Source organism: Phyllobates terribilis, unplaced genomic scaffold, assembly GCF_046119375.1.
Source record: "Phyllobates terribilis strain yellow unplaced genomic scaffold, ASM4611937v1 Scaffold_13__5_contigs__length_258822181, whole genome shotgun sequence".
NCBI lineage: Eukaryota > Metazoa > Chordata > Amphibia > Anura > Dendrobatidae > Phyllobates > Phyllobates terribilis.
Window position 1 is genome coordinate 188,301,998 of NW_027362773.1, and position 25,038 is coordinate 188,327,035.

General features: G+C 44.2%; 2 protein-coding genes across 2 annotated transcripts in view; one reads left to right on the forward strand and one right to left on the reverse strand.

Moving 5' to 3' along the window:
* Positions 1–7,436: 7,436 nt before the first annotated feature.
* On the reverse strand, positions 7,437–15,998 carry LOC141174278 (protein phosphatase 1 regulatory subunit 3E-like). The gene has a single exon (XM_073659128.1). The coding sequence runs from the start codon at positions 15,721–15,723 to the stop codon at positions 14,671–14,673; it is 1,053 nt and encodes a 350-aa protein (XP_073515229.1). The 5' UTR covers positions 15,724–15,998; the 3' UTR covers positions 7,437–14,670.
* The window catches only part of CUNH16orf46 (chromosome unknown C16orf46 homolog), a 31,330-nt gene continuing 21,945 nt past the window's right edge, over positions 15,654–25,038 (forward strand). Inside the window, exon 1 of the mRNA XM_073659126.1 lies at positions 15,654–16,011. Coding sequence (XP_073515227.1) covers positions 15,977–16,011 — 35 coding nt within the window. The 5' untranslated portion in view covers positions 15,654–15,976. The remainder of the gene's footprint in view (positions 16,012–25,038) is intronic.

Sequence of the window (25,038 nt, forward strand, 5' to 3'; positions counted from 1 at the left end):
CTGATGGATGTGACCACATTGATACAAATGGTGGAACAAGAGATACTTCCGTGACAACGGTTGGGGACATCTGACACTTTCCATGTCTGCGTTATAAAGTTAAGCTATTAATCTGTAAGGCCTGTATACACTATATAAAAATAAAACACTATTTGAGGCAACTGTACATTAGTGAAGTAGGTATTTGTCAGAGGAAGAACATGATAGAAATCCGTCCTGAGAAATTGTAAATGAATTTAGTTATGTAATAGAAGACTTGGAAAAGTCTCAAGATCTCAGATCTAGAAGATCTCAAGTTCAGCTAGTGATGACCTTTAATATATTTTTTCCTTTCACTACCAACAGCCATCATTTCCTTAAACCTAAAATGACCAAACAGTAACAAAGTCTGGCAGTGTGACATTCGGTCTATCCAATCATATCCTTCTTTTTTTCCTTCCAATTAAATAAAAGGTCCCGCCCCCGAGGAGCCGCTGACTCCGCCCCTGAGGAGCCTACTGATTCTTTGATCGCACAGAATGAGAGGAGTATAGAGCCCTATAACGAAATAAAAGATGAATAGCTCTGTAAGAGGTGAGGAAGTAAAGTGCTGTGACATGACCATGATCCAAGTACTGGTACCAGAAATACCTCTTTACCATTGTGGCCATTTATGTTGAACCTAATCTAATTTATACCTGTGCCCAAGTCAGTGTACAAAGTCTTGATGGACAAACGATGACCGGGATGCGCGACACCCGTTTTGTGTTGCGGCCGACTGCACGTGGCATATATGGCCGGAGATCCTAAGACCTAAGGTACAACAATATGGCCGTCACAGTTGCACCGATCCATCACAATTATACAATTCACCAGCAAGATATAATGTATTCCTTATATCGATTTGACTCTTCGTAAGACGGTTACATCAATAATAGCCGCATCTATCTTTAAAGAACGAACCCGTACATTAATAGTTTTCCCATTAAATCCCAGTCACATATTCACTACCTAATACAAACTAATCTTATTCCTATCTATCACGTCTTAGCTTTTCATAAATATACTAAATATATATAGCACTTATTATTAGTCCCCCCCATAATAAAATAGACGTTTTGCATGAGAATAACCATGCAAGAAATATTAACTCCTTATATGACCCCTCGACTGCTGAAACAATCACAAAACAAATGGATCAAACATCAAAAGACACAAGACAAATGCACTTAAATTACCCGGTAGGGCTCACTAGCGTAAATGGATCCAAAAAACTCCAAAGTAGGGGGTCATTTTGACTCCACACAAGAAAAGATCTGAGAAATACAACAATTGTCCAATTTCCAAAGTGTTTGGATTTACCAGGCTATCCTGACACAGACGTTTAGTAGGAGCAAAGACCGCGCTGCTGTTATGCCTGGAAATATCTAGATACCGCGGGCGAAATAAGTATTGAACATGTCACCAATTTTCTAATAAATATATTTCTAAAGGTGCTATTGACATAAAATTGACACCAGACGTCGGTAACAACCCATCCAATCCACACAGGAAAAAAAAAATCACCATAGATGTCCATAAATTAAGTTATGTGTAATAATGAGAAATGACACAGGGAAAAAGTATTGAAGAAAGAGAGGTGCAAAATGCGATGTAAAGTCATGACACCAGATGGAATCTATCATGCATCTATCAATCAATCAGTAATTGGAAAGCAATCCAGCCACTTAGTGACAAATAATATCAGCTGATGACCTATAAATAGGTGTCTCACTACCAAGGTGCCACACAAGAAACATCTCATGATGGGTAAAAACAGTGAGATGTCTCAAGACCTTCACAACCTTATTGTTGCAAAACATACTGATGGCATTGACAGAAAAATTTCTCAACAACATAACATAATTTCACCATAAACCTCCCACGACCAGGTGCTCCCTGCAAGATTTCAGACAGATGAATGAAAAGAATTATCAGAAGAGCTGTTCAAGAGCCAAGGAGCACCTGTGGAGAGCTACAGAAAGACCTGGAATCAGCAGGTACCAATTGTTTCAAAGCAAACAATAAGTAATGCACTCAACCTCCATGGCCTGTATGCACGCTCACCACACAAGACTCCATTGCTAAACAAAAAGCATGTTCAAGCGCGTTTAAAGTTTTCTCAACATTTAGACAAGCCTGTGAAATACTGGGAGAAAATAATCTTGTCAGATGAGACCAAAAATGAAGTTTTTGGATGCCATAATTCACACCATGTTTGGAGGCCAAAAGGCAATGCATATCACCCCAAAAACACCATACCAACAGTGAAGTTTGGTGGTGGGAACATCATGGTTTGGGGCTGTTTTTCTGTATATGGCACTGGCAAACTTCATCTAATTGAAGGATGAATGGACAAATATACAGAGACATTCATGATAAAAATCTGCTCCCATCTACCAGGATGATGAAGATGAAACGAGGGTGGACATTTCAGCAAGACAAAGATCCCAAACACACAGCCAAGGAAACTCTCAGTTGATTTCAGAGAAACTAAATAAAGCTGCTGGAATGGCCAAGCCAGTCACCTGACTTGAATTTAATAGAAAATGTATGGAAGGAACTAAAGCTCAGAGTTCAAAGAAGGAGAACACGGGACCTTCTGGATGTGAACGGTGTTTTTTATGGAAGAATGAACCAAAATCACACCTGAGCAATGCCTGCGACTAGTTTCTCCACACAAGAGGCGTCCTGAATCTGTCATCACCAACAAAGGCTTTTGTACGAAGTATTAATTACATTTCAGTATGCGTGGTCAATACTTTTTACCTGTGTCATTTCTCATTATTACACATAACTTAATGTATGGACATCTAGGGTTTGATCTCTATGCCTGTGTGGATTGGATGGGTCGTTACCAACATCTGGTGAGAATTTCATGTCAATAGCACCTTTAGAAATGTATTTACTTACTTAATGGTGACGTGTTCAATACTTATTTCCCCCTGCTTTATATATTCAATGCTGGTAATAGCAACTAGAATGCAAGGAATAATAGCTAAGATAAGACCTCTATCTTATACGTTATAATTTGAGTATCTCTTTCTATATCTCTTTATATATATATCTCTCTCCAGCTTTAAAATAATAAAATACTAAGTCTGCAGATTGGTATCTAGAAGTCAATATCATAAATATACTCTGGTGAAAAACTAACATTTACGATCGTATTCACTAGTACATCCAACCTTGTCATCATTTCCCACATTTTCACATCTCTAGGGAACGTGTAATCAGAAAATAACCTACTGGTTTGCTTTTTTTTAGTTTGATTCTTTGTATTGTTTTTTTTCATATCCACCTGTATTGAAATAAAATAAAATAGGAGTCTTGCAATTTTCACACTGGCCACTGGGGCTACTTTAGACACACACTTCCTGTTCTTCCAGGAAATTCACTTGTACATTAGCAGCAGTAGACTGACTCAAATTCTATCTTCTGTATTAAATCAGGTTGCTCTGCTAAAATTATTATTTTTTGTAATTATTAAATAATTTGTTTTTCATATCATGATGTGTAATTTAAAAAAAATAGCAATTTTCACACTACTTTAGACTCGCACTTCCTGTTCTTTTAGGAAAAACACATGTACATTAGCAGCAATAGACTGATTCAAACCCTGTTTTTTATATTAAATAAGATTGTTATGTTAAAAGTTTTTTTCTCAGTTATAAAATATATATTTTTTCATACCATGATGTGTATTTAAAAAAACAAAATAGCAATTCTCATACTGGCGATTGGGCAATTCTAGATTCTGATTTCCTGTTCTTTTCGGAAACTCATTAGGTACACAAGCAGCTATAGACTGGCTCAGATACTTTACTTTGTATTAAATAATAGGTTTATAATAAATGTATTTTTCAAATTTTACTATATATATATATATATATATATATGTATATATATATATATATATTACTAAATATAATAAAAGTAATATAAATAAATGTATTTTACATTATATATAAATATATATAATAAAAATGTAACAATACATTTATTAGAAATATATATATTTTATATTACATGTATTTTTACATTTTAAATATATATATAATGTAAATATATATATATTTTTTATTATATATGTATAATACAAATGTAAAAATACATTTATTTATTTTATTATATATATACACAATTAAAAAAATAGAAATCTTGCAATTTCAGCAATGGCCACTGAGGCTTCTTGTAGCTTCATATTCACTGTTCTTTCGACATTGGCAGCAATCGACTGACTCAGATTCTATATTTTGTACTAAAGCATCTAATGAGCGTGTGCAGAGGTCATTTTGAAGGAGCAGGGTCAATTGTGACATCACCTACTATGAATGGTAAATTGTATGTCATCAGCTGCACATAGAAGTCATTGTAATCCTGCCTGTGATGATAATGAGGCTGCTGAAAAGCATTCTGTAAAGTCTAAAACAGCCCCAGTGGCCAGTGTGAAAAGATTGCAAGATTTAGAATTTATTCCTTTTAATAGAGATTTTGATATGGGAAAAAAATACATTGCCCATTAAAGAAAAAATTATATATATATATACAGAACAGACCAAAAGTTTGGACACACCTTCTCATTTAAAGATTTTTCTGTATTTTCATGTCTTTGAAAATTGTACATTCACACTGAAGGCATCAAAACTATGAATTAACACATGTGGAATTATATACTTAACAAAAAAAGTGTGAAACAACTGAAAATATGTCTTAGATTCTAGGTTCTTCAAAGTAGCCACCTTTTGCTTTGATGACTGCTTTGCACACTCTTGGCATTCTCTTGATGAGCTTCAAGAGGTAGTCACCAGAAATGGTTTTCACTTCACAGGTGTGCCCTGTCAGGTTTAATAAGTGGGATTTCTTGCCTTATAAATGGGGTTGGGACCATCAGTTGTGTTATGCAGAAGTCAGGTGGATACACAGCTGATAGTCCTACTGAATAGACTGTTAGAATTTGTATTATGGCAAGAAAAAAGCAGCTAAGTAAAGAAAAACGAGTGGCCTTCATTACTTTAAGAAATGAAAGTCAGTCAGTCTGAAAAATTGGGCAAACTTTGAATGTGTCCCCAAGTGCAGTTGCAAAAACCATCAAGCGCTACAAAGAAACTGGCTCACATGAGGACCGCCCCAGGAAAGGAAGACCAAGAGTCACCTCTGCTTCTGAGGATAAGTTTATCCGAGTCACCAGCCTCAGAAATCGCAGGTTAACAGCAGCTCAGATTAGAGACCAGGTCAATGCCAAACAGAGTTCTAGCAGCAGACACATCTCTACAACAACTGTTAAGAGGAGACTTTGTGCAGCAGGCCTTCATGGTAAAATAGCTGCTAGGAAACCACTGCTAAGGACAGGCAACAAGCAGAAGAGACTTGTTTGGGCTAAAGAACACAAGGAATGGACATTAGACCAGTGGAAATCTGTGCTTTGGTCTGATGAGTCCAAATTTGAGATCTTTGGTTCCAATCACCGTGTCTTTGTGCGACGCAGAAAAGGTGAACGGATGGACTCTACATGCCTGGTTCCCACCGTGCAGCATGGAGGAGGAGGTGTGATGGTGTGGGGGTGCTTTGCTCGTGACACTGTTGGGGATTTTTTCTAAATTGAAGGCATACTGAACCAGCATGGCTACCACAGCATCTTGCAGCGGCATACTATTCCATCCGGTTTGTGTTTAGTTGGACCATCATTTATTTTTCAACAGGACAATGACCCCAAACACACCTCCAGGCTGTGTAAGGGCTATTTGACCAAGAAGGAGAGTGATGGGGTGCTACACCAGATGTCCTGGCCTCCACAGTCACCAGACCTGAACCCAATCGAGATGGTTTGGGGTGAGCTGGACCGCAGAGTGAAGGCAAAAGGGCCAACAAGTGCTAAGCATCTCTGGGAACTCCTTCAAGATTGTTGGAAGACCATTTCCGGTGACTACCTCTTGAAGCTCCTCAAGAGAATGCCAAGAGTGTGCAAAGCAGTCATCAAAGCAAAAGGTGGCTACTTTGAAGAACCTAGAATATAAGACATATTTTCGGTTGTTTCACACTTTTTTGTTAAGTATATAATTCCACATGTGTTAATTCATAGTTTTGATGCCTTCAGTGTGAATGTACAATTTTCATACTCATGAAAATACAGAAAAATCTTTAAATGAGAAGGTGTGTCCAAACTTTTGGTCTGTACTGTATATATACACACATATATATATATATTTTTTTACTTTAATAAATATATATATATTTTTAAATTATGTTCAATATGCATTGAACACAAAAACCTGATTTAAACAATAGGTAATTTTCTGATGGCACGATCCCTTTAAATATATATAGCTATTTTTTTTATTTATATCTTCTATGTATAACCTACATGAGGTTTCGTTATGCAATTGCTTAAATAGCAGTTCCATTGCATAGTTATTGGAAACACTGCCATTAGCAATCTAAGAACATAGCTGGGGACTAGATGGATTCAGCGCTCCAGAGGCTTCCCTTCCAACCCGTCAGTATACATTAGTCTGTTTTACGCCCCTCTTTAGTCCAGAGGAACAGCAGTCCGTGTATGTTTAGGTATTTGCAGTGCTACAATGGGGACCCTGAAATTCCTCACCGTTCCGTTCTGCTGCTGAACAGAGATTCATATAACACTATGTAAGGGAATTGCTAGATCAGCACTTTCCTTAGTGTTCTTTTGCCTGGGGGACACAGACAGAAAAGGGCCCTTGTGCAAGAACAATATATGGGCCCTTTGTAGCCCCAAAAAAATGCAAAATTGCACCAGCTTTGGAGGTAGAAATGGTCCTCCTTACCTCTTGGGCCCCTGGTTGCACCAATGATATGTCCGCTCCTGGTTCTTTTAGGGTTAGTCATAATTAGAAATTCAGAAACATGCAAAAATGATTGAAAATTGAGAAGGAATGGAAGAATGTGTCCTGCAATGCTGGGATGGCTGGCATCTCCATAGACTAGGACATCCCCCAAGGAGCTCATGCATGACGGATGGTTGGAGGACGTCGGGGGCCACCAGGTAAGATGTTTTAAGAAGGTGAGGACACTTATACGTCCCTTCAAATTACACTGAGAATTCACAGAACGCAGGAAAATAATCAGGTCTCATTATAAGAGTCAAGAAATAGAAACGTGGATTCCTGGAAAGTTCTACCTGCGCAGTGCAGTCTGTGGCTCATATAAAGGGCTCCTCATCCCCATGTGCCCTAATTAAACTTTATATTTTTTATAGGTGTAAAATACAAAATGATATTGTGGTACTGTGTTACCTAGAAAAATCGATGTAAATACTTTTATGCCCAAAAATGACAAAAGTATTCTCGGAGTGATACCTTTATTGGCTAATCAGATTTATTGACTAACGTAAATATATATTTTGTTCTGGCTGGTTAGCCAATAAAGGTATCACTCAGAGATTACTTTTGTCATTTTTGGGCATAAAAGTATTGAAATCGATTTTTTTATAGTTAAAACCTTACAGAAAAAAATGCAACAGAATGTAAAAAAGATAAAATAGGGGAAAAAAATAGACTGGTAGTAAGATGTCAATCACCTGTCAATATCTGTCACATCCACTCTTTGGTCAAAGGACGACCTTCCCGAGCCTGGAAGAGGCTCAGCTCCTGGGAATTCTCTATAAAACCAACCACAAGCAGCTAAACCACTAAGCAACAGAATGGAAAACTGAAGAATGAGCTTTCTCCGTCACCACCAGAATCTTAATGAGATGTCATTGTGACTTGCAACTTAACACTGGAGATAATGGAGGAGAACTCGGAGGATTAAATTGCTGATTACTGTACAGAATATATATAATATTCAGCAGTTTTTCCTACATTTTTACAGATGCTGAAAAGTCAAGAACCCATTAGGGTATGTGCACAGGCTAAGTATTTGCAGCGGAAACCTCTACACCTTTCTTAGCAGGAAAAAACGCTGCTTAAAATACACTGATTTTTTTCCCCACTCGCGAAATCTGCAGCAAAAACGCTGAAAGAATTGACAAAATCTGCAAGGAAAAAAATAAGCAACGTGTGCATGAGAATTCAGAAATCTCAGTTATCTGGGTCCTTCAGGTTTTGTGAGAACTGCGCAGAAAAAAGTACGACAAAAACGCTATTCAAGATATTGAGTTTCCAGATAGAGAAGGTGTGGAATACAACACGTGCTTCATACACCCACAGGTCCATTAATCAGATTTGGCTGCTTTTTTAACTTCAGTGTGGGCCAGAAAAGAACCTAAATAGAAGTCAACCGTGTATATTGGCCCCCAATCACCAGGATGGGGGCCAAAAGCGAAGTCGTAGGAATCAGAATACCTAATGTTTTCTGTAGCATCCATTAAAAGAAGTATACTATCTGGTATGACAGCCTGTGTGTGGCATATGCCACTGTGTGCCTATAGAGTAGCATCCATCTGTGGCATACGTCAGTGACTGACGCTTCCCTACATTGACTGATCCTGCCCTACAGTGACTGACCCTGCCCTACAGTGACTGATGCTGACCTACATTGGCTGACGCTGCCCTAAAGTGACTGACGCTGACCTACATTGGCTGACGCTGCCCTTCAGTGACTGATCCTGCCCTACAGTGACTGACCCTGCCCTACAGTAACTGACCCTGCCTTACAGTGACTGACGCTGCCCTACATTAGCTGATGCTGCCTTAAAGTGACTGACGCTGACATACATTGGCTGACGCTGCCCTAAAGTGACTGACGCTGACCTACATTGGCTGACGCTGCCCTTCAGTGACTGACCCTGCCCTACAGTGACTGCCACTGCCCTTCAGTGACTGACGCTGCCCTACATTAGCTGATGCTGCCCTAAAGTGACTGACGCTGCCAAGCATTGAGTGACCCTGCCCTGAAGTGACTGACGCTGCCCTACATTTGCTGACGCTGCCCTACAGTGACTGACGCTGCCCTACATTGGCTGACGCTGCCCTACAGTGACTGACGCTGCCCTACATTGGCTGACGCTGCCCTACATTGGCTGACGCTGCCCTACAGTGACTGACACTGCCCTTCAGTGACTGACGCTGCCCTACATTGACTGACGCTGCCCTTCAGTGACTGACGCTGCCATACAGTGACTGACACTGCCCTACAGATACTTATGGGTTTCCTAGCTTTTCACTGACCCAGTAGAACCATTTTCAGAAATATATCCACCAGTAATCAGTAAATCCCATGTTAGCACAATAAAAAAAAATGGTAACATAATAACCAGGTAAACAACAGGCACAAAATATTGCAACAAAGAAAATGATAACATAATACTACAAAGCAACAAAGTGTAGGAAGTGAAGTGCTACTCTCTCTCAATGCCATGCATCATTTATGCAGGGGCATCCTTTGCCTCTGAGGATGCGATAATATTCTCTAATTTAGTAAAATTTTGCACTTTTTGTAATACATTATTGGGTTGACGATTCAAAAAAAATTGGATAATTGTGGGATATTGTTAAAGGGAATCTGGCAGTAGGTTTTTGCTATGTAATCTGAGAACAGGATGAGGTTGGGTCTGAAAGCCTGATTCCAGGGATGTGTCACTTATTAGGCTGTGTGCTGTTGTTTCAATACAATGAATGCTTTATCACAAGGAGATTATCACTGCCTGGACTACAGCACAAGTGAGCCATGCCCCCTTTGCTGATAAGCAGCTCACGGTCAATAGACAGTGTACACATCGAGCCAGCTGTGGGTGGGGTTAGCTTTCTGAGCTCTGCTACAAGCTACATCTAAAAACTCTTATTGTGTCACAACAGCTGCACCCAGTAAACTAAGTGATACATCGATGGAATCAGGGTCTCTGCCCCTATATTATGCTGTTCTCAGATGAGGTAGCAAAAACCTGCTGACAGATTCCCTTTAATTTTAGTATGGCCTTCCACTGCAGATGGTGAGCTTGCCCCGGTAGAAAAAGTATAAGAAGCAGAGGCTCTATATTACACGGTTCCTATAATCAAGTCCTGCATTAAATAGGGATTAAAGTCTTAAAGAGCTCCCCCATAGAGACTAAAATATATGATATTACGTTCCTTCATGTAATGACCATTATCAGTGGTGGCCACTTAGAGCGTCAGGATTATCCCACAAGATTACAACTCGTTGACCTACGCCTGCTGCAAAACTACAACTCCCAGCATGCGCGGGAGAGACACAGATTGGGGCCCCCTTTTCTACGCTGATATATTGGTGTGTGAAGCTCCGAGACCATATAAACTCTCCCCTACTTTCTGTATATAAAGATCCTGCAGAGAAAATGAAATCTGTGGGTTTTTTCTTTCATCCCGGCCCCACGCTGTTCTATTCACTTCACAAATAACCTTTTTTTTTTTTTACAGTATATCGCTAATATAGAACGGTACAACGCCACCCACACCCAACTGCTCCAACGTCAAATATAGCAAGAGATTATTAGAAAATTTCCTGGCAAAATGATGAACGTCACTCCGGTAGGAGATTGAAATCCTGCCCATAATAGAATATCAAGACCTGTATATGGGATGACGTATATCTGGAGAACCTTACACGGGGGCCTGCGGACGTGCAGAATCGAACACTGCTGGCAGAGAAGAAGCAGGAGGATGGTGTCATGGCTCAGCTGTCACCAGCCTCGAATACACCAGAAGATACCAAATGCAAGGTGGACGACGTCGCCTGCAGTGTGATCTGAACAGTCTCAAAGACACCGGGAACATTATGGAAATTAAATATGTAATAGGGTCTCCGGCCTCAGCTGCTGTACTCAATTAAAGGAAAATCTAATGCTTAAAGAGAATCTGTCAGCAATTTTTTGCTTTGCAATCTGACCGCAGTATGATGTAGGGGCTGAGACCCTGATTCCGGCAATATATCACTTAGGTTACTGGGTGCAGCAGTTTTGATAGAATTACAGTTTTCTCTGCTGCAGAGCTCAGAATGCTGAGCTGTGTATAACCCCGCCCACATCACTGATTGGCTGCTTTCTGTGTACAATCAGTGTTGGGGGCATGGTTGGACTAGGAGGTACTAGAAACCTAGTCTTGTAGCGATACTCCGGCTGTTAAAACACTGATTGTATTAAACACAGAATAGTAAGTGACACATCGCTGGAATCAGGGTCTCTGCCCTTAAATCATGCTGCTCTCAGATTACTCAGCAAAAAAATCTGCTAACAGATTTAATTTAAAAAGTGATATGTCCCCTCTCCTGACATGTCTGTTTTAACAAATATTCGAATTCCCCATCAAATATCAATTCTGGAGAAACTGTTTATTATGTCGTGCCTCTGTTATTCTTCCTGGAAATGTTTGTAAATTGGAAACAGTTAAAATGGGGGGTGGGTGTCCCTACATTCTGACCAATCAGTATGGAACACCCTATTAGGAAGTAGAACGATTACACCCAGTTGCCAATTTATTCACAGATTTCCTTGAGGAATTAAAGGAAACCGAAGTGTCAGTAAATACAAGTATTTACTTAAACAGACATTGTCAGAAGAATGGAGAGGTCCTGTGTAAAGGAGCAATAAACTTATATAAATGCTATGATCGCTCACATGTATGTATGTGATTGTGGAAGTTCTCAAAACCGGTGATATGTGAGATAAAATAGTGATTAATGTTGCAGAATTTTTCCTAGTAAAGGAGAGAGGGCACTGACTCTGACAATGGCTAATCCAGACGGTAAATATAAAAAAATTCCAATTTATTGCAACGCGTTTCGCAGTAGAATTTATCCCTTCCTCAGGCATTCTGAAACACGTTGCAATAAATTGGAATTTTTTTATACTTACCATCTGGATTAACCTTTCTCAGCAGCAGCGCACTCCTTTACTTGTTATGTCCTCTCTTCATTTGGATGTATAATCCAATCACGAATGGATTATACATCACTCTTCACGTAGTTATGCCGCGCACAACCTGATCAGGTCAGCGACCAACACTCCGACCCACCCGCACTTAGGTTACTGGGTGCAGCAGTTGTGATAGAATCACAGTTTTCTCTGCTGCAGAGCTCAGAATGCTGAGCTGTGTATAACCCCGCCCACATCACTGATTGGCTGCTTTCTGTGTACAATGTACCAATCAGTGCTGGGGGCGTGGTTGGACAAGGAGGTACTAGACAACTAGTCCTGTAGTGATAATCTCCTGCTGATAAAACACTGATAAAACACTGATTGCCCTCAGTGTTACACAGGGAGCGCCTCTTATTTTTTATCTCTCTAGCAGAATTTTTTCTGGTCATCCCATTAGTAACCCCAATGCCCCAAAAGGCTTAGATCAGGGAACAATAAACTGACGGTAAAAGACTAGAGGCTTATTTTCCTTTTTGCCAATATGGTGCAAAATCCTTGTAGAAATTTCTAGAATTTGGTAATCTGACCTATCAAAAGCATTTACACCCAAATGAGATCTGACGTACCCATAATCAATGATATTTCTCAAGAATTGTTAAAAATCTGTTTCAAAGCCCAGAGAGAATAAAACATTTGTGGGAGGGGGGGGGGGGGGGGCATGTATCAAAAGTGTCATTGCAAAGTCCCCAAAAAAGTGGTACACTAATATCCCAGACATATAAAAGAACTGCCACGCATTTCGAACAGTTTCATTAGATGTCTTATATTTTTAGGCACTTTACTGATCCAAAAAATTGACATAAATGTTTAACGAGAAGCATGGAAATGTATCCACATCCACTGTTGGGAAAATTAACACTTTTCATACATGACCCCAGTTATTAAAAAAAAAAAAGATCACTTTGGTCCACAGCCCCGTGACTACACCCGTGTAAGGAAGTGGACCGCAAAAGTCGTGAACAAACTTCAGCTACTAATATAGTAAACACTATAAATTGTGCAAGACATAAACCGAGCCTGTGATATAACAATGCCATGGTGAAAAGCGGTGGAGATAACACACGTCTGTCTACAGTCCACCTTCTCTGACCGCAGATGCTAAATATAAAACCCTCTTTTAGGGAAGTGCAGAGAGAAAAGCAAAGCGAGCCTACATATGGCAATGCACAGTGCAGGATCCATAAATTATTCAGAGGTGACCTGTTTAACACAGCTCCGCACTCAATGTGACTGCAGAACCAGGCGTGCACCGAGCTGGTGCCATCGACAATCACTAAACACGTACAGAAAGAAAAAGAATAGGCACCGGATCCGGATAAATTCATGTGCAAGGAATCTTAATGCACGGAAGTGATCGGATGCACAAAAAGTGAAATGCAAAGAAGGTACCATTTGCCAAGGCTGGCACAGTGGTGTGGGTAATAAAGAAATGGCCAAATACCCACAAGTTGATGAGAAAACCAAAAGCCGACCCATAAGGAGGATGAGCTAAAGCTGATGGAGCAGGTTGCATTTTAGAACCTCATGCACATGGTAGAACCTTCAAAGTCCAATGGTGCCTCCATATGGCATCTGATGGAACATGGCACAATGTAGACACCCCTGTATGAAACAATAGGTAACCTACACGTGCCATATTACAGCGCTGTACAACTTGGAACCTCTACAGAACCATAAAACGCCCATGTGCATGAAGTCTAAGAGACATCACCAGCCCTAGGAATAGTCATCAGGGCACTCTTTTTGAGCGGCTAAGAAATCAACATATTAATAGGCAATACTTAAAGGACAAATCACACTGGTGGTTAAAAAATAAAATAAAAAAATGCACCATCACACTACTAAAGTGGTAGATTTGCACCAGGTTTCTACAGAATTACTATAGCTACCAACACACAGTGGAGGCAAACATTTGGTGCACTGGACAGGACTTTAGAGAATGTAGTCAGTGGCTATCGGAATATGTGATTTAGGCCACGGCCCCACTATCAGTATTCAGTCAGTATTTTGTTCTCAGGAGTGGGAGCCAAAACCAGGAGTGGGTGATGAATGCAGAATTGGTGACTTGTTTCTATTATACCCTTTCTCTGATTGTTCCTCACCTGGTTTTGTCTCCCACTCCTGAGAAAAATACTGACCAAATACTGATAGTGGGGTTGTGGCCTTAGCATGAAGGGATGTTTGCTTCCACTGTATGTGGTCGCTGGTGCCGGTTCTTGGGTGAGGTGCTGATCCAAAACGAATCACTATCAACAGCACTGAGGATCTGAAGCAAATGAGTGAGAAATCCAGGCAGTTTTCTTCCATACAAGGTTGACGATGAAGACTGTTTTTTTGAAACTGGAAATAAAAGGGCCTTTTATGGGTCGTTGTCCTTTGTACAACGTCATCTCTGATGCAATCGGTGACCATGATGAGTTGCCGGATGTTCTTCGTCTCCAGGATCGTAGCCGAAGCTCTCGGTGACAATAAAAGTATCCAATTCTTGAAAGGCAATGTGGCATTTGACAATCCTGCTCCTCACGACATACCACTTCCCGGACCTTATTGCATTTTTTGGAACTTATATTTGGAATAATTTACGATCAAACTTGTATGAGCCTAATTATCGTTGTCTTCTACAGTAGCCAATGTTCCAATGGTGGCTCAAGAACGTAGACCTTGTGACCAGATATTAGAAGTTCCTTGCTAGACTAATGATGACCCAGTACATGAACCTCATAATCTCCACGCCTCAGTGACCTTGATGGGGGCCTCATCTTGGCTCTTCTAACAGTGTAGTGATCGGAAGGCCTTCCCCAACCCTAAATGAAGTGAATCCATGCACTTTCATACTCCTTTGGTGGAGACACAGTGGCTCTTTGACTCTTGACCTTGTAGTTTTGTCCATCGTTATTATCCCAATATTCCGTCCCGCAAACCTTGTACCGAATGGCAAACTCCAACATCCCTTCCTTGTTCAACAGGGTTGGGCAGAGCAGCTTGAATGAAAAGCGGTCTGAATACCTGTCACTATATCCTCGTTGGTAGGAGGCGATCACTTCAGATGAAGTGTTCCAAGAGTCCACCGTGTATCTGACCATCACCTCCTTCTCGTAGGACAGATTGAGGACTCGGAGCTCTCCGCTGACGCTGAACGGATCGGTCTGTATGGTCTCCAGGCATACTCTGCGCTGTCTCACCAAATCTAGGAAGCCTGGCTTAGTGTAGGGGTTCTCAAATTGTGGCTCTAGCTGAGGGGTACCAGGAGTAGGGCGGAGCAATAGTGTGCTAAGCTCCGCCCCCGCGGGACAGGCTTCCCTGCAGCGCAGCCCGGCCAGAACATGGTAGGGAACTCGAGGCAACTCAGCATCGCTAAAATGTCGCACTGTGGTCAGCTCCAGCCCCAGAGAGTCCGCAAAACGTACCTCCTTCTTTCTGGGGGCTGCAACCTCCAGGTGCCTCCTCTCAGCAGGTGTGGGCAAGGACTTGGCTCTCCTGCGGGCAGTCGGGCTCTGTGGCACCACACTGACCTCTCTGCCCCTGGTGATGGGTTTGCTGGGCTCCTTTGTCATCTCCACCTTCTCTTCTTCTCCATCATTGACATCCTCATCCTCTGGGCTCTCAGGGCTTTCCCCATACAGCACTGCTGTGCAGCTGAAGTTGCGTGGCAGGAGGTGGCGATGGGTGGGCATGGTGTCCATACACCCCAGGCAGGTGCTTCGTGCGCTCTCCTCGGTCTCCCCACTACATGAGAGGGGCAGTGTGTGGATTATAGAAGGAGGAAGATGCTGGGGCTGACGTGTGGTGACGCACACCACATCCCTGCAGGAACCACAAGCTGCACTGGAGGAGGAGGAGGAGGAGGCGCTCAGCATCGTGCCAAGGAGAAGAACCCTTTGCGCACAGCGCAGGATGGATGCGCCCTGCAGCTGCGGAGGGGTTAATCCCGGTGCCGGTCCCGGGAGCTCTGCAGCCTGTGCGCGCAGTACAAGGGCTGATCCATCTCTGGTGCATTCCCCTCATTCATCCAAAGACACCGGTGTCCCCTCCCTCGTCACTCCTCCCCACCATGCAGATCATTAACACTGCCACTGCTGGCAGCTGATCAATGACAAATGCTGATAGCCCATGGCGAGCAGTGCCAGCATTATGCGGATCAGTGGGTATGTACACCTATTCACTATGCACAAGCATGCACTGATATAATAACAGATACCTTTGCTACGATGTTTATTTAATAAATGCATGTATCACATTGATCCACAACATGCTAGAGCTGCTGAGTAGTGGGCTGCTGCTGCATAACATGGCATGAAATCATTATATTTCATTTTTTGTGGTGTGCACATTTTATTAAAGAGGATCTGTCACCATGTTTCACAATATAAATTACAGATATTATTAAATGGATTCCTTCGACCTGATGAGAGGGGTGTAGTTGCTTTGAAAATCCATGTCAGCATGACTGTCTGTATCCTTTTTGAAAATGTTACAGTCTAATGTTACAAAGAGCAGCTCTAACCCAGTGAGCTCCCTTACGGTAATACTGCCCCCTGCCTGCCTCCTAAAAGCAAAAAGGACCCCTGAGAGCCTCCTAGCAAGAATGCCCAGTATACTCCCTCCAGGCTATAATGCCACCTGCATGCCCCTCCAAGCTATAATGCCTCCTGCATGCCCCTCCAAGCTATAATGCTACCTGCTGCCCCCTCCAAGCTATAATGCCTCCTGCATGCCCCTCCAAGCTATAATGCCTCCTGCATGCCCCTCCAAGCTATAATGCCACCTGCATGCCCCTCCAAGCTATAATGCCTCCTGCATGCCCCTCCAAGCTATAATGCCTCCTGCATGCCCCTCCAAACTATAATGCCTCCTGCATGCCCCTCCAAGCTATAATGCCTCCTGCATGCCCCTCCAAACTATAATGCCTCCTGCATGCCCCTCCAAGCTATAATGCTACCTGCTGCCCCCTCCAAGCTATAATGCCTCCTGCATGCCCCTCCAAGCTATAATGCTACCTGCTGCCCCCTCCAAGCTATAATGCCTCCTGCATGCCCCTCCAAGCTATAATGCCACCTGCCTGCCCCCTCCAAGCTATAATGCCACCAGCCTGCCCCCTCCAAGCTATAATGCCTCCTGCATGCCCCCTCCAAGCTATAATGCCACCTGCCTGCCCCCTCCAAGCTATAATGCCACCAGCCTGCCCCCTCCAAGCTATAATGCCTCCTGCATGCCCCCTCCAAGCTATAATGCCACCTGCATGCCCCCTCCAAGCTATAATGCCACCAGTATGCCCCTCCAAGCTATAATGCCACTTGCATGCCCCTCCAAGCTATAATGCCACCTGCCTGCCCCCTCCAAGCTATAATGCCTCCTGCATGCCCCTCCAAGCTATAATGCTACCTGCTGCCCCCTCCAAGCTATAATGCCTCCTGCATGCCCCTCCAAGCTATAATGCCACCTGCCTGCCCCCTCCAAGCTATAATGCCACCTGCATACCCCTCCAAGCTATAATGCTACCTGCTGCCCCCTCCAAGCTACAATGCCTCCTGCATGCCCCTCCAAGCTATAATGCCACCTGCCTGCCCCCTCCAAGCTATAATGCCACCTGCCTGCCCCCTCCAAGCTATAATGCCTCCTGCATGCCCCTCCAAGCTATAATGCCTCCTGCATGCCCCTCCAAGCTATAATGCTACCTGCTGCCCCCTCCAAGCTATAATGCCTCCTGCATGCCCCTCCAAGCTATAATGCCACCTGCCTGCCCCCTCCAAGCTATAATGCCACCTGCCTGCCCCCTCCAAGCTATAATGCCTCCTGCATGCCCCTCCAAGCTATAATGCCTCCTGCATGCCCCTCCAAGCTATAATGCCACCTGCATGCCCCTCCAAGCTATAATGCCACCTGCCTGCCCCCTCCAAGCTATAATGCTACCTGCTGCCCCCTCCAAGCTATAATGCCTCCTGCATGCCCCTCCAAACTATAATGCCTCCTGCATGCCCCTCCAAGCTATAATGCTACCTGCTGCCCCCTCCAAGCTATAATGCCTCCTGCATGCCCCTCCAAGCTATAATACTACCTGCTGCCCCCTCCAAGCTATAATGCCTCCTGCATGCCCCTCCAAGCTATAATGCCACCTGCCTGCCCCCTCCAAGCTATAATGCCACCTGCATACCCCTCCAAGCTATAATGCTACCTGCTGCCCCCTCCAAGCTACAATGCCTCATGCATGCCCCTCCAAGCTATAATGCCACCTGCATGCCCCTCCAAGCTATAATGCCACCTGCCTGCCCCCTCCAAGCTATAATGCTACCTGCTGCCCCCTCCAAGCTATAATGCCTCCTGCATGCCCCTCCAAACTATAATGCCTCCTGCATGCCCCTCCAAGCTATAATGCTACCTGCTGCCCCCTCCAAGCTATAATGCCTCCTGCATGCCCCTCCAAGCTATAATGCCACCTGGCTGCCCCCTCCAAGCTATAATGCCACCAGCCTGCCCCCTCCAAGCTATAATGCCTCCTGCATGCCCCCTCCAAGCTATAATGCCACCTGCATGCCCCCTCCAAGCTATAATGCCACCAGTATGCCCCTCCAAGCTATAATGCCACCTGCATGCCCCTCCAAGCTATAATGCCACCTGCCTGCCCCCTCCAAGCTATAATGCCTCCTGCATGCCCCTCCAAGCTATAATACTACCTGCTGCCCCCTCCAAGCTATAATGCCTCCTGCATGCCCCTCCAAGCTATAATGCCACCTGCCTGCCCCCTCCAAGCTATAATGCCACCTGCATACCCCTCCAAGCTATAATGCTACCTGCTGCCCCCTCCAAGCTACAATGCCTCATGCATGCCCCTCCAAGCTATAATGCCACCTGCCTGCCCCCTCCAAGCTATAATGCCACCTGCCTGCCCCCTCCAAGCTATAATGCCTCCTGCATGCCCCTCCAAGCTATAATGCCTCCTGCATGCCCCTCCAAGCTATAATGCTACCTGCTGCCCCCTCCAAGCTATAATGCCTCCTGCATGCCCCTCCAAGCTATAATGCCACCTGCCTGCCCCCTCCAAGCTATAATGCCACCTGCCTGCCCCCTCCAAGCTATAATGCCTCCTGCATGCCCCTCCAAGCTATAATGCCTCCTGCATGCCCCTCCAAGCTATAATGCCACCTGCATGCCCCTCCAAGCTATAATGCCACCTGCCTGCCCCCTCCAAGCTATAATGCCTCCTGCATGCCCCTCCAAGCTATAATGCCTCCTGCATGCCCCTCCAAGCTATAATGCTACCTGCATGCCCCTCCAACCTATAATGCCTACTGTATGCCCCTCCAAGCTATAATGCCACCTGCATGCCCCTCCAAGCTATAATGCCACCTGTCTGCCCCCTCCAAGCTATAATGCCACCTGCATGCCCCTCCAAGCTATAATGCCACCTGCATGCCCCTCCAAGCTATAATGCCTCCTGCATGCCCCTCCAAGCTATAATGCCTCCTGCATGCCCCTCCAAGCTATAATGCCACATGTATGCCCCTCCAAGCTATAATGCCACCTACATGCCCCCTCCAAGCTATAATGCCTCCTGCATGCCCCTCCAAGCTATAATGCCACCTGCATGCCCCTCCAACCTATAATGCTTCCTGTATGCCCCTCCAAGCTATAATGCCACCTGCATGCCCCTCCAAGCTATAATGCCACCTGCATGCCCCTCCAAGCTATAATGCCTCCTGCATGCCCCTCCAAGCTATAATGCCTCCTGCATGCCCCTCCAAGCTATAATGCCACATGTATGCCCCTCCAAGCTATAATGCCACCTACATGCCCCCTCCAAGCTATAATGCCTCCTGCATGCCCCTCCAAGCTATAATGCCACCTGCATGCCCCCTCCAAGCTATAATGCCACCTGCATGCCCCTCCAACCTATAATGCCTCCTGTATGCCCCTCCAAGCTATAATGCCACCTGCATGCCCCTCCAAGCTATAATGCCACCTGCATGCCCCTCCAAGCTATAATGCCACCTGTATGCCCCTCCAAGCTATAATGCCACCTGCATGCCCCCTCCAAGCTATAATGCCTCCTGCATGCCCCTCCAAACTATAATGCCACCTGCATGCCCCCTCCAAGCTATAATGCCACCTGCATGCCCTCTTCAAGCAATCAGGCCCCCTCCAAGTAATGATGCCCCTGCATGCCCCTCCAAGCTATAATGCCACCTGCATGCCCCCTCCAAGCTATAATGCCACCTGCATGCCCCTCCAAGCTATAATGCCACCTGCATGCCCCCTCCAAGCTATAATGCCTCCTGCATGCCCCTCCAAGCTATAATGCCTCCTGCATGCCCCTCCAAGCTATAATGCCTCCTGCATGCCCCCTCCAAGCTATAATGCCACCTGCATGCCCCTCCAACCTATAATGCCTACTGTATGCCCCTCCAAGCTATAATGCCACCTGCATGCCCCTCCAAGCTATAATGCCACCTGCATGCCCCTCCAAGCTATAATGCCTCCTGCATGCACCTCCAAGCTATAATGCCTCCTGCATGCCCCTCCAAGCTATAATGCCACATGTATGCCCCTCCAAGCTATAATGCCACCTGCGTGCCCCCTCCAAGCTATAATGCCTCCTGCATGCCCCTCCAAGCTATAATGCCACCTGCGTGCCCCCTCCAAGCTATAATGCCACCTGCATGCCCTCTTCAAGCAATCAGGCCCCCTCCAAGTAATGATGCCCCTGCATGCCCCTCTAAGCACTAATGCCCCCTACATGCCCTTTTCAAGCAAAAATGCCCGTGTGTCCTACCCAAGAAATAATGTCCTATGCGTGCCCCCTTCAATCAATAAGGCCTCCCATGTGCCCCCTCCAAGCAATAATACCCCTGCGTGTCTCCTTCAAGAAATAATGCCCCTGCATGTCCGCTCCAAGCAATAATGCCCCCTGCATGCCCTCACTCAAAGCAATAATGCCCCCTGTATGCCCCCTCTAAGCAATAATGCCCCCCTGTATGCCCCCTCTAAGCAAAGATGGCCCTGCATGCCCCCTTTAAGCAATCATGCCTGCTGTGTGCCCCCTTCAAACAATAATGTCCCCTCCATTATGGGGAGGACGCTGATGTCTTGTAGGTTGCAGACCACGGGCCCCCTGCTGTACCACAGGACTGAAATTGTATCGGCATAATGTTTACCCTGATATAGTTAAACGTGGCACTGGGCATCAAGTTCATAGCCCGTGCCCCGGATCTGATTCTGACATAGTTATATGTGTACCAGCCTCATTCTATATATGAGATCTATTTATTATGTATGCAGTTTGCATTGTGAAATGTGGTGACAGAGCCACTTTATTGCGTTTCTTGCTTTGTGGCATGTAGTTACAGTTATGTCATGACAGCCTGTAAGTATAATTGACTAGATCTGCGAACACAGCCAACATCCCCATTAATGAAATCCACCAGAATAGTAAGGGAGAAGATTGCAATTGTAGTATATGCCGACTGTTGCACCCCTCACTGGCTAAGAACAGGTTCATTTGGAAAAGTATCAATGTGCTTCATCACCCGATTAAAAAGTATATAGGAAATATTGTAAATATCTACCAAAAGCGTCTGCTATAACAGAGCGAGGTAACTGGAAATCAGCTACCATGGGAATACAATGGCTATAGACATGGAAGTGTTAACATCGTAGGTGTCATTTTTCATCATCATTGAGGTTAAGGCTAGGGTTTCTTTTTTTCCATCTCCTGTTCTTTTTATGGAATTATATATATTTTATTTCCTGAGAATAAATATTTGCACATAGCGCTGGATATGGTGCAGGATGAGAAAATCCCGTGTTATGAATATATCCAAAATGTAATCTACCGCGCAGCAGGACGTGATGGTTTTATACTTAGAATAGACTGGGTTTTTTTTTGCTTTAAATGTGATGGTTTAGATTTTATCCAGCTTAGATGGAACTAAAGGTCCCCATACATGTAAAGTCGGCCAAATCCTCCGATATCGGCACGGTAATGTGACTCTTCCTCCACGGGGACAGGATTCAGCTTGCCGAATTTCAGCTGTCAATCCTTTTATTTTCCCTTGAAATAAGCCGCTGCCAAAGAGAGCATTCCAGTATATGGGGGAATCAAGAGAGATAGCGGGTGGCCAAACATTTCCTGTCTCAGAATTACTTTAGGGGGGTCTTTAGAGCTATTTCTAGAGATAGAAAAAAATCGATTCCTAGGACCCCAGTCCAGCTGCCAAGTCAGTAATCTGTGCCCGCTGGATTGGCGGAAGCCCTGTGTTTCGCCGCTTACCTTCCTTCATCCCTAGCTCTTCTTTAGATTAGCTGAGCAGGTGGAAAGTCATCAATGCAATGTGACACACACGCAATGTCGCACCAGCCTGGCTAATCAAAAGGATGGCAGCAAGTAAGCGGCGATTCGCAGGGCTCCAGCGGTCACAGATGGTCATTGGGGCTGCAAGGATTGGACCCCCATCAAACTATAGGGAGAAATTGAAGTGTCACTGCAATACTGCACACCATTGGGTTATAGATTGTGAACACTTAAAGGGGTGGTCCAGTGTTAGAAAAACATGGCTGCTTTTTTTTTTCTAGAAAATGCCACCATTGGGTTGTGTTTGGTATTGCAGCTCAGTCCCACTGAAGTGAATGGAGCTGGACAACTCCTTTAAAAGGATTTCTACGTAAAACTGGTTGCATGGAATCCTAGAATGTTCTCGTTGGAAGGGACCTCCAGGGTCATTGTGTCCAATCCCCTGCTCAATGCAGGAGTCACTAAACCAGCTCAGACAGATGTCTGTCCATACAACAGAAATTAGAACAGCAGCAAAAGTTTGCTTCATTTATTTTTTTTGTGGCGTCCTGTTTTGTTTAAGGGAAAGTAAGAAGTGCAGCCATAATAATGTCACTTTTGAATAAGCTTCTTAGTGCTGGGGTGTATGCCCCCAATTCTAGGCTGTGTGCCCCAATTCCATGTGATCGGAGGAGGCACTGACCTTCTAATTTTTGTCACTAGGTTCATGCTGCCCAAACCACAGGCTGTGTGATTGCAGACAGGTATGTTTTACTCTGAAAAGCTGCAAAAGTTTCAGAAAAAAAGTCCAGAGACTATAGGGAGAGACGCGACTAGTCTGGTGCGCCGACCTCTGGCCGAACTCTCCCTGCCCGGTTTCCATTGATTGACGTGTCTGTCCCACATATACATATGGGGAATGACATGTCAATCAACTTTAGTGATGAAGTCGGCTGGGGGGGGACACACACCGGCCTGGCCCGGTCTCTCCCTATAGTCCTCGTCCGGCTTTACAAACTTATTCTTTCTTAAACAAATTGTTATGCCACCAGAAAGGTGCAACATCCCTCCCGAGTGGGGTAAGTGTTGGTGTAGTTCGCAGGTACAGTGGTTTGTAACTGGTAACAGGCGGAACTATAATAGGTGCAGGGGTTACAATCGCACCAGGGCTCTGGAGCCTAGGGGGGACCAAAAGGTCCCTTTGGCCCATTGCCCCATATGAAAAGACCATTACTAATAAAGATCTGTGATAATTGGGGGCCCTGTTGCATGTTTTGCATTGGGGCCCACACCGGCTGGTAATATGGCTGACATTATGAAGACGCTACTGTGACTTTTAAGAGGGTGCTATGCATGTCATTAGAGGGGTACAAGTCTACAGTCACTCTATGCGATTGCAGACTTGTGAATGCTCACATCGCATGCCCAGATTCTACGGTACCGGCGCCAGGAGCATGACAGCATGTATGTGGTCATGTGCCGACTAGACATGCAGACAAGTCTAGTCGGAATGTGGCTGGAAGAATGCAAATCACATACTTCCGTTCACATGACTGCCTGCTCCTGGCACCAGCGTGATGGGAGGATTCACAAGTCTGCAATCACATAAAGTGACTGCAGACTTGTAGCCTAAGGCAGGACAACCCCCTTTAATGGAGAGTTAGGGCTGAAACTGTGGCTACCAAAGATACGAGAGCCCGTTTGTGTGTATCCAGGCTTGCAGGATCTGTGATTTACTACCTAACCACAGTATCGGTAATAGGCGTCTGATCAGTGGGACCCCCGGGATCAAACACTTAACACGTCTCCTGTGGATAGGTGATAAATGACATTTTTAGTAAAACCCCTCTAACATTGATATACTGTAATGTTAGTGCATTGTTCTCACTAACTAAGGGGACAGGTCACAGGCTCGCCCTTCCAATGGCCACTTCACTCCAAAACTAAGGACATCCTAGGTGAAACTTTTGCATTTTTTTTAAAGCAAAAATAAAAAATAAATAAAAACACAAAAATCTCAAGGGTCTCTATAGCTGTTCTGTTCTTTCAGGCAGGAAATTTAGCGGCGTCCTAATCGTCCTGTGTGTGTATTACAGATTGTCAGCAGTGAGGGATGCAGCTTATTAAGAGCCTCCTTTTTGCAATAATATTTTGATTTATTTCTCTCATTTTTGCTACTTTCTTATATCGTAAGGGAACTTTACAAATCCCTTTACAATTTAGCACAGAGTCAATATAACTGAGTCATTTTACTATAAAGACGGCAAAAGAGTCCAAAGGCAAACGATGCAAAATCTTTAATGAAATCCAATTAGAAAAATAATATCTAGCCCCAATACTAGTAAGAAAAAAATAGACAACCCCTTTAAGTTCCTTTGTGATTGATGAGGGATCTGCATCAATAGGTTGCAGCTTTAAGAGCGTGTGGGTTGTCGCCAGATTTGATGCAGATTTTGCACTGCAATCTGAGATGTGTGAACGGACCTGTATTGGGGTCCGAAGTCACTGGTATTACTAGGGCGCCGTGTTATCGGATCCATACTTCATTGTAAAGTGATTTACAAGAAGAGAAGCCCATATAATTCTCCTATGTGTGTGTTAAGGTTTCCGAGCGTTGAAATAAGAAGTAGAAATAATATAAAATAATGGTTATGGGTTTGTTTCATTTTTATAGACTTGTCCTGATTGCCTTCGCAGATTTGCCATTTGATATTCATGTTATATAACGGTTCGGGGGATGGTAGTAAAGTGAGGACAGATGCTGCGATGGCCAGCCGGTTGCCATGGACACAGGTATAAGCCTACCTTATATGAACATGCCCTTTTAATTCCATCTATATGTTATACACGTCAGCTCACTCAGTCATAATCCCCTCTTGTGGCCTTCATCATCAATAGAGTAAGTCTG

Bases quoted from the DNA above. Each gene is read 5' to 3' on its own strand.
- LOC141174278 (XM_073659128.1), bottom strand. From the start codon at position 15,723: ATGCTGAGCGCCTCCTCCTCCTCCTCCTCCAGTGCAGCTTGTGGTTCC.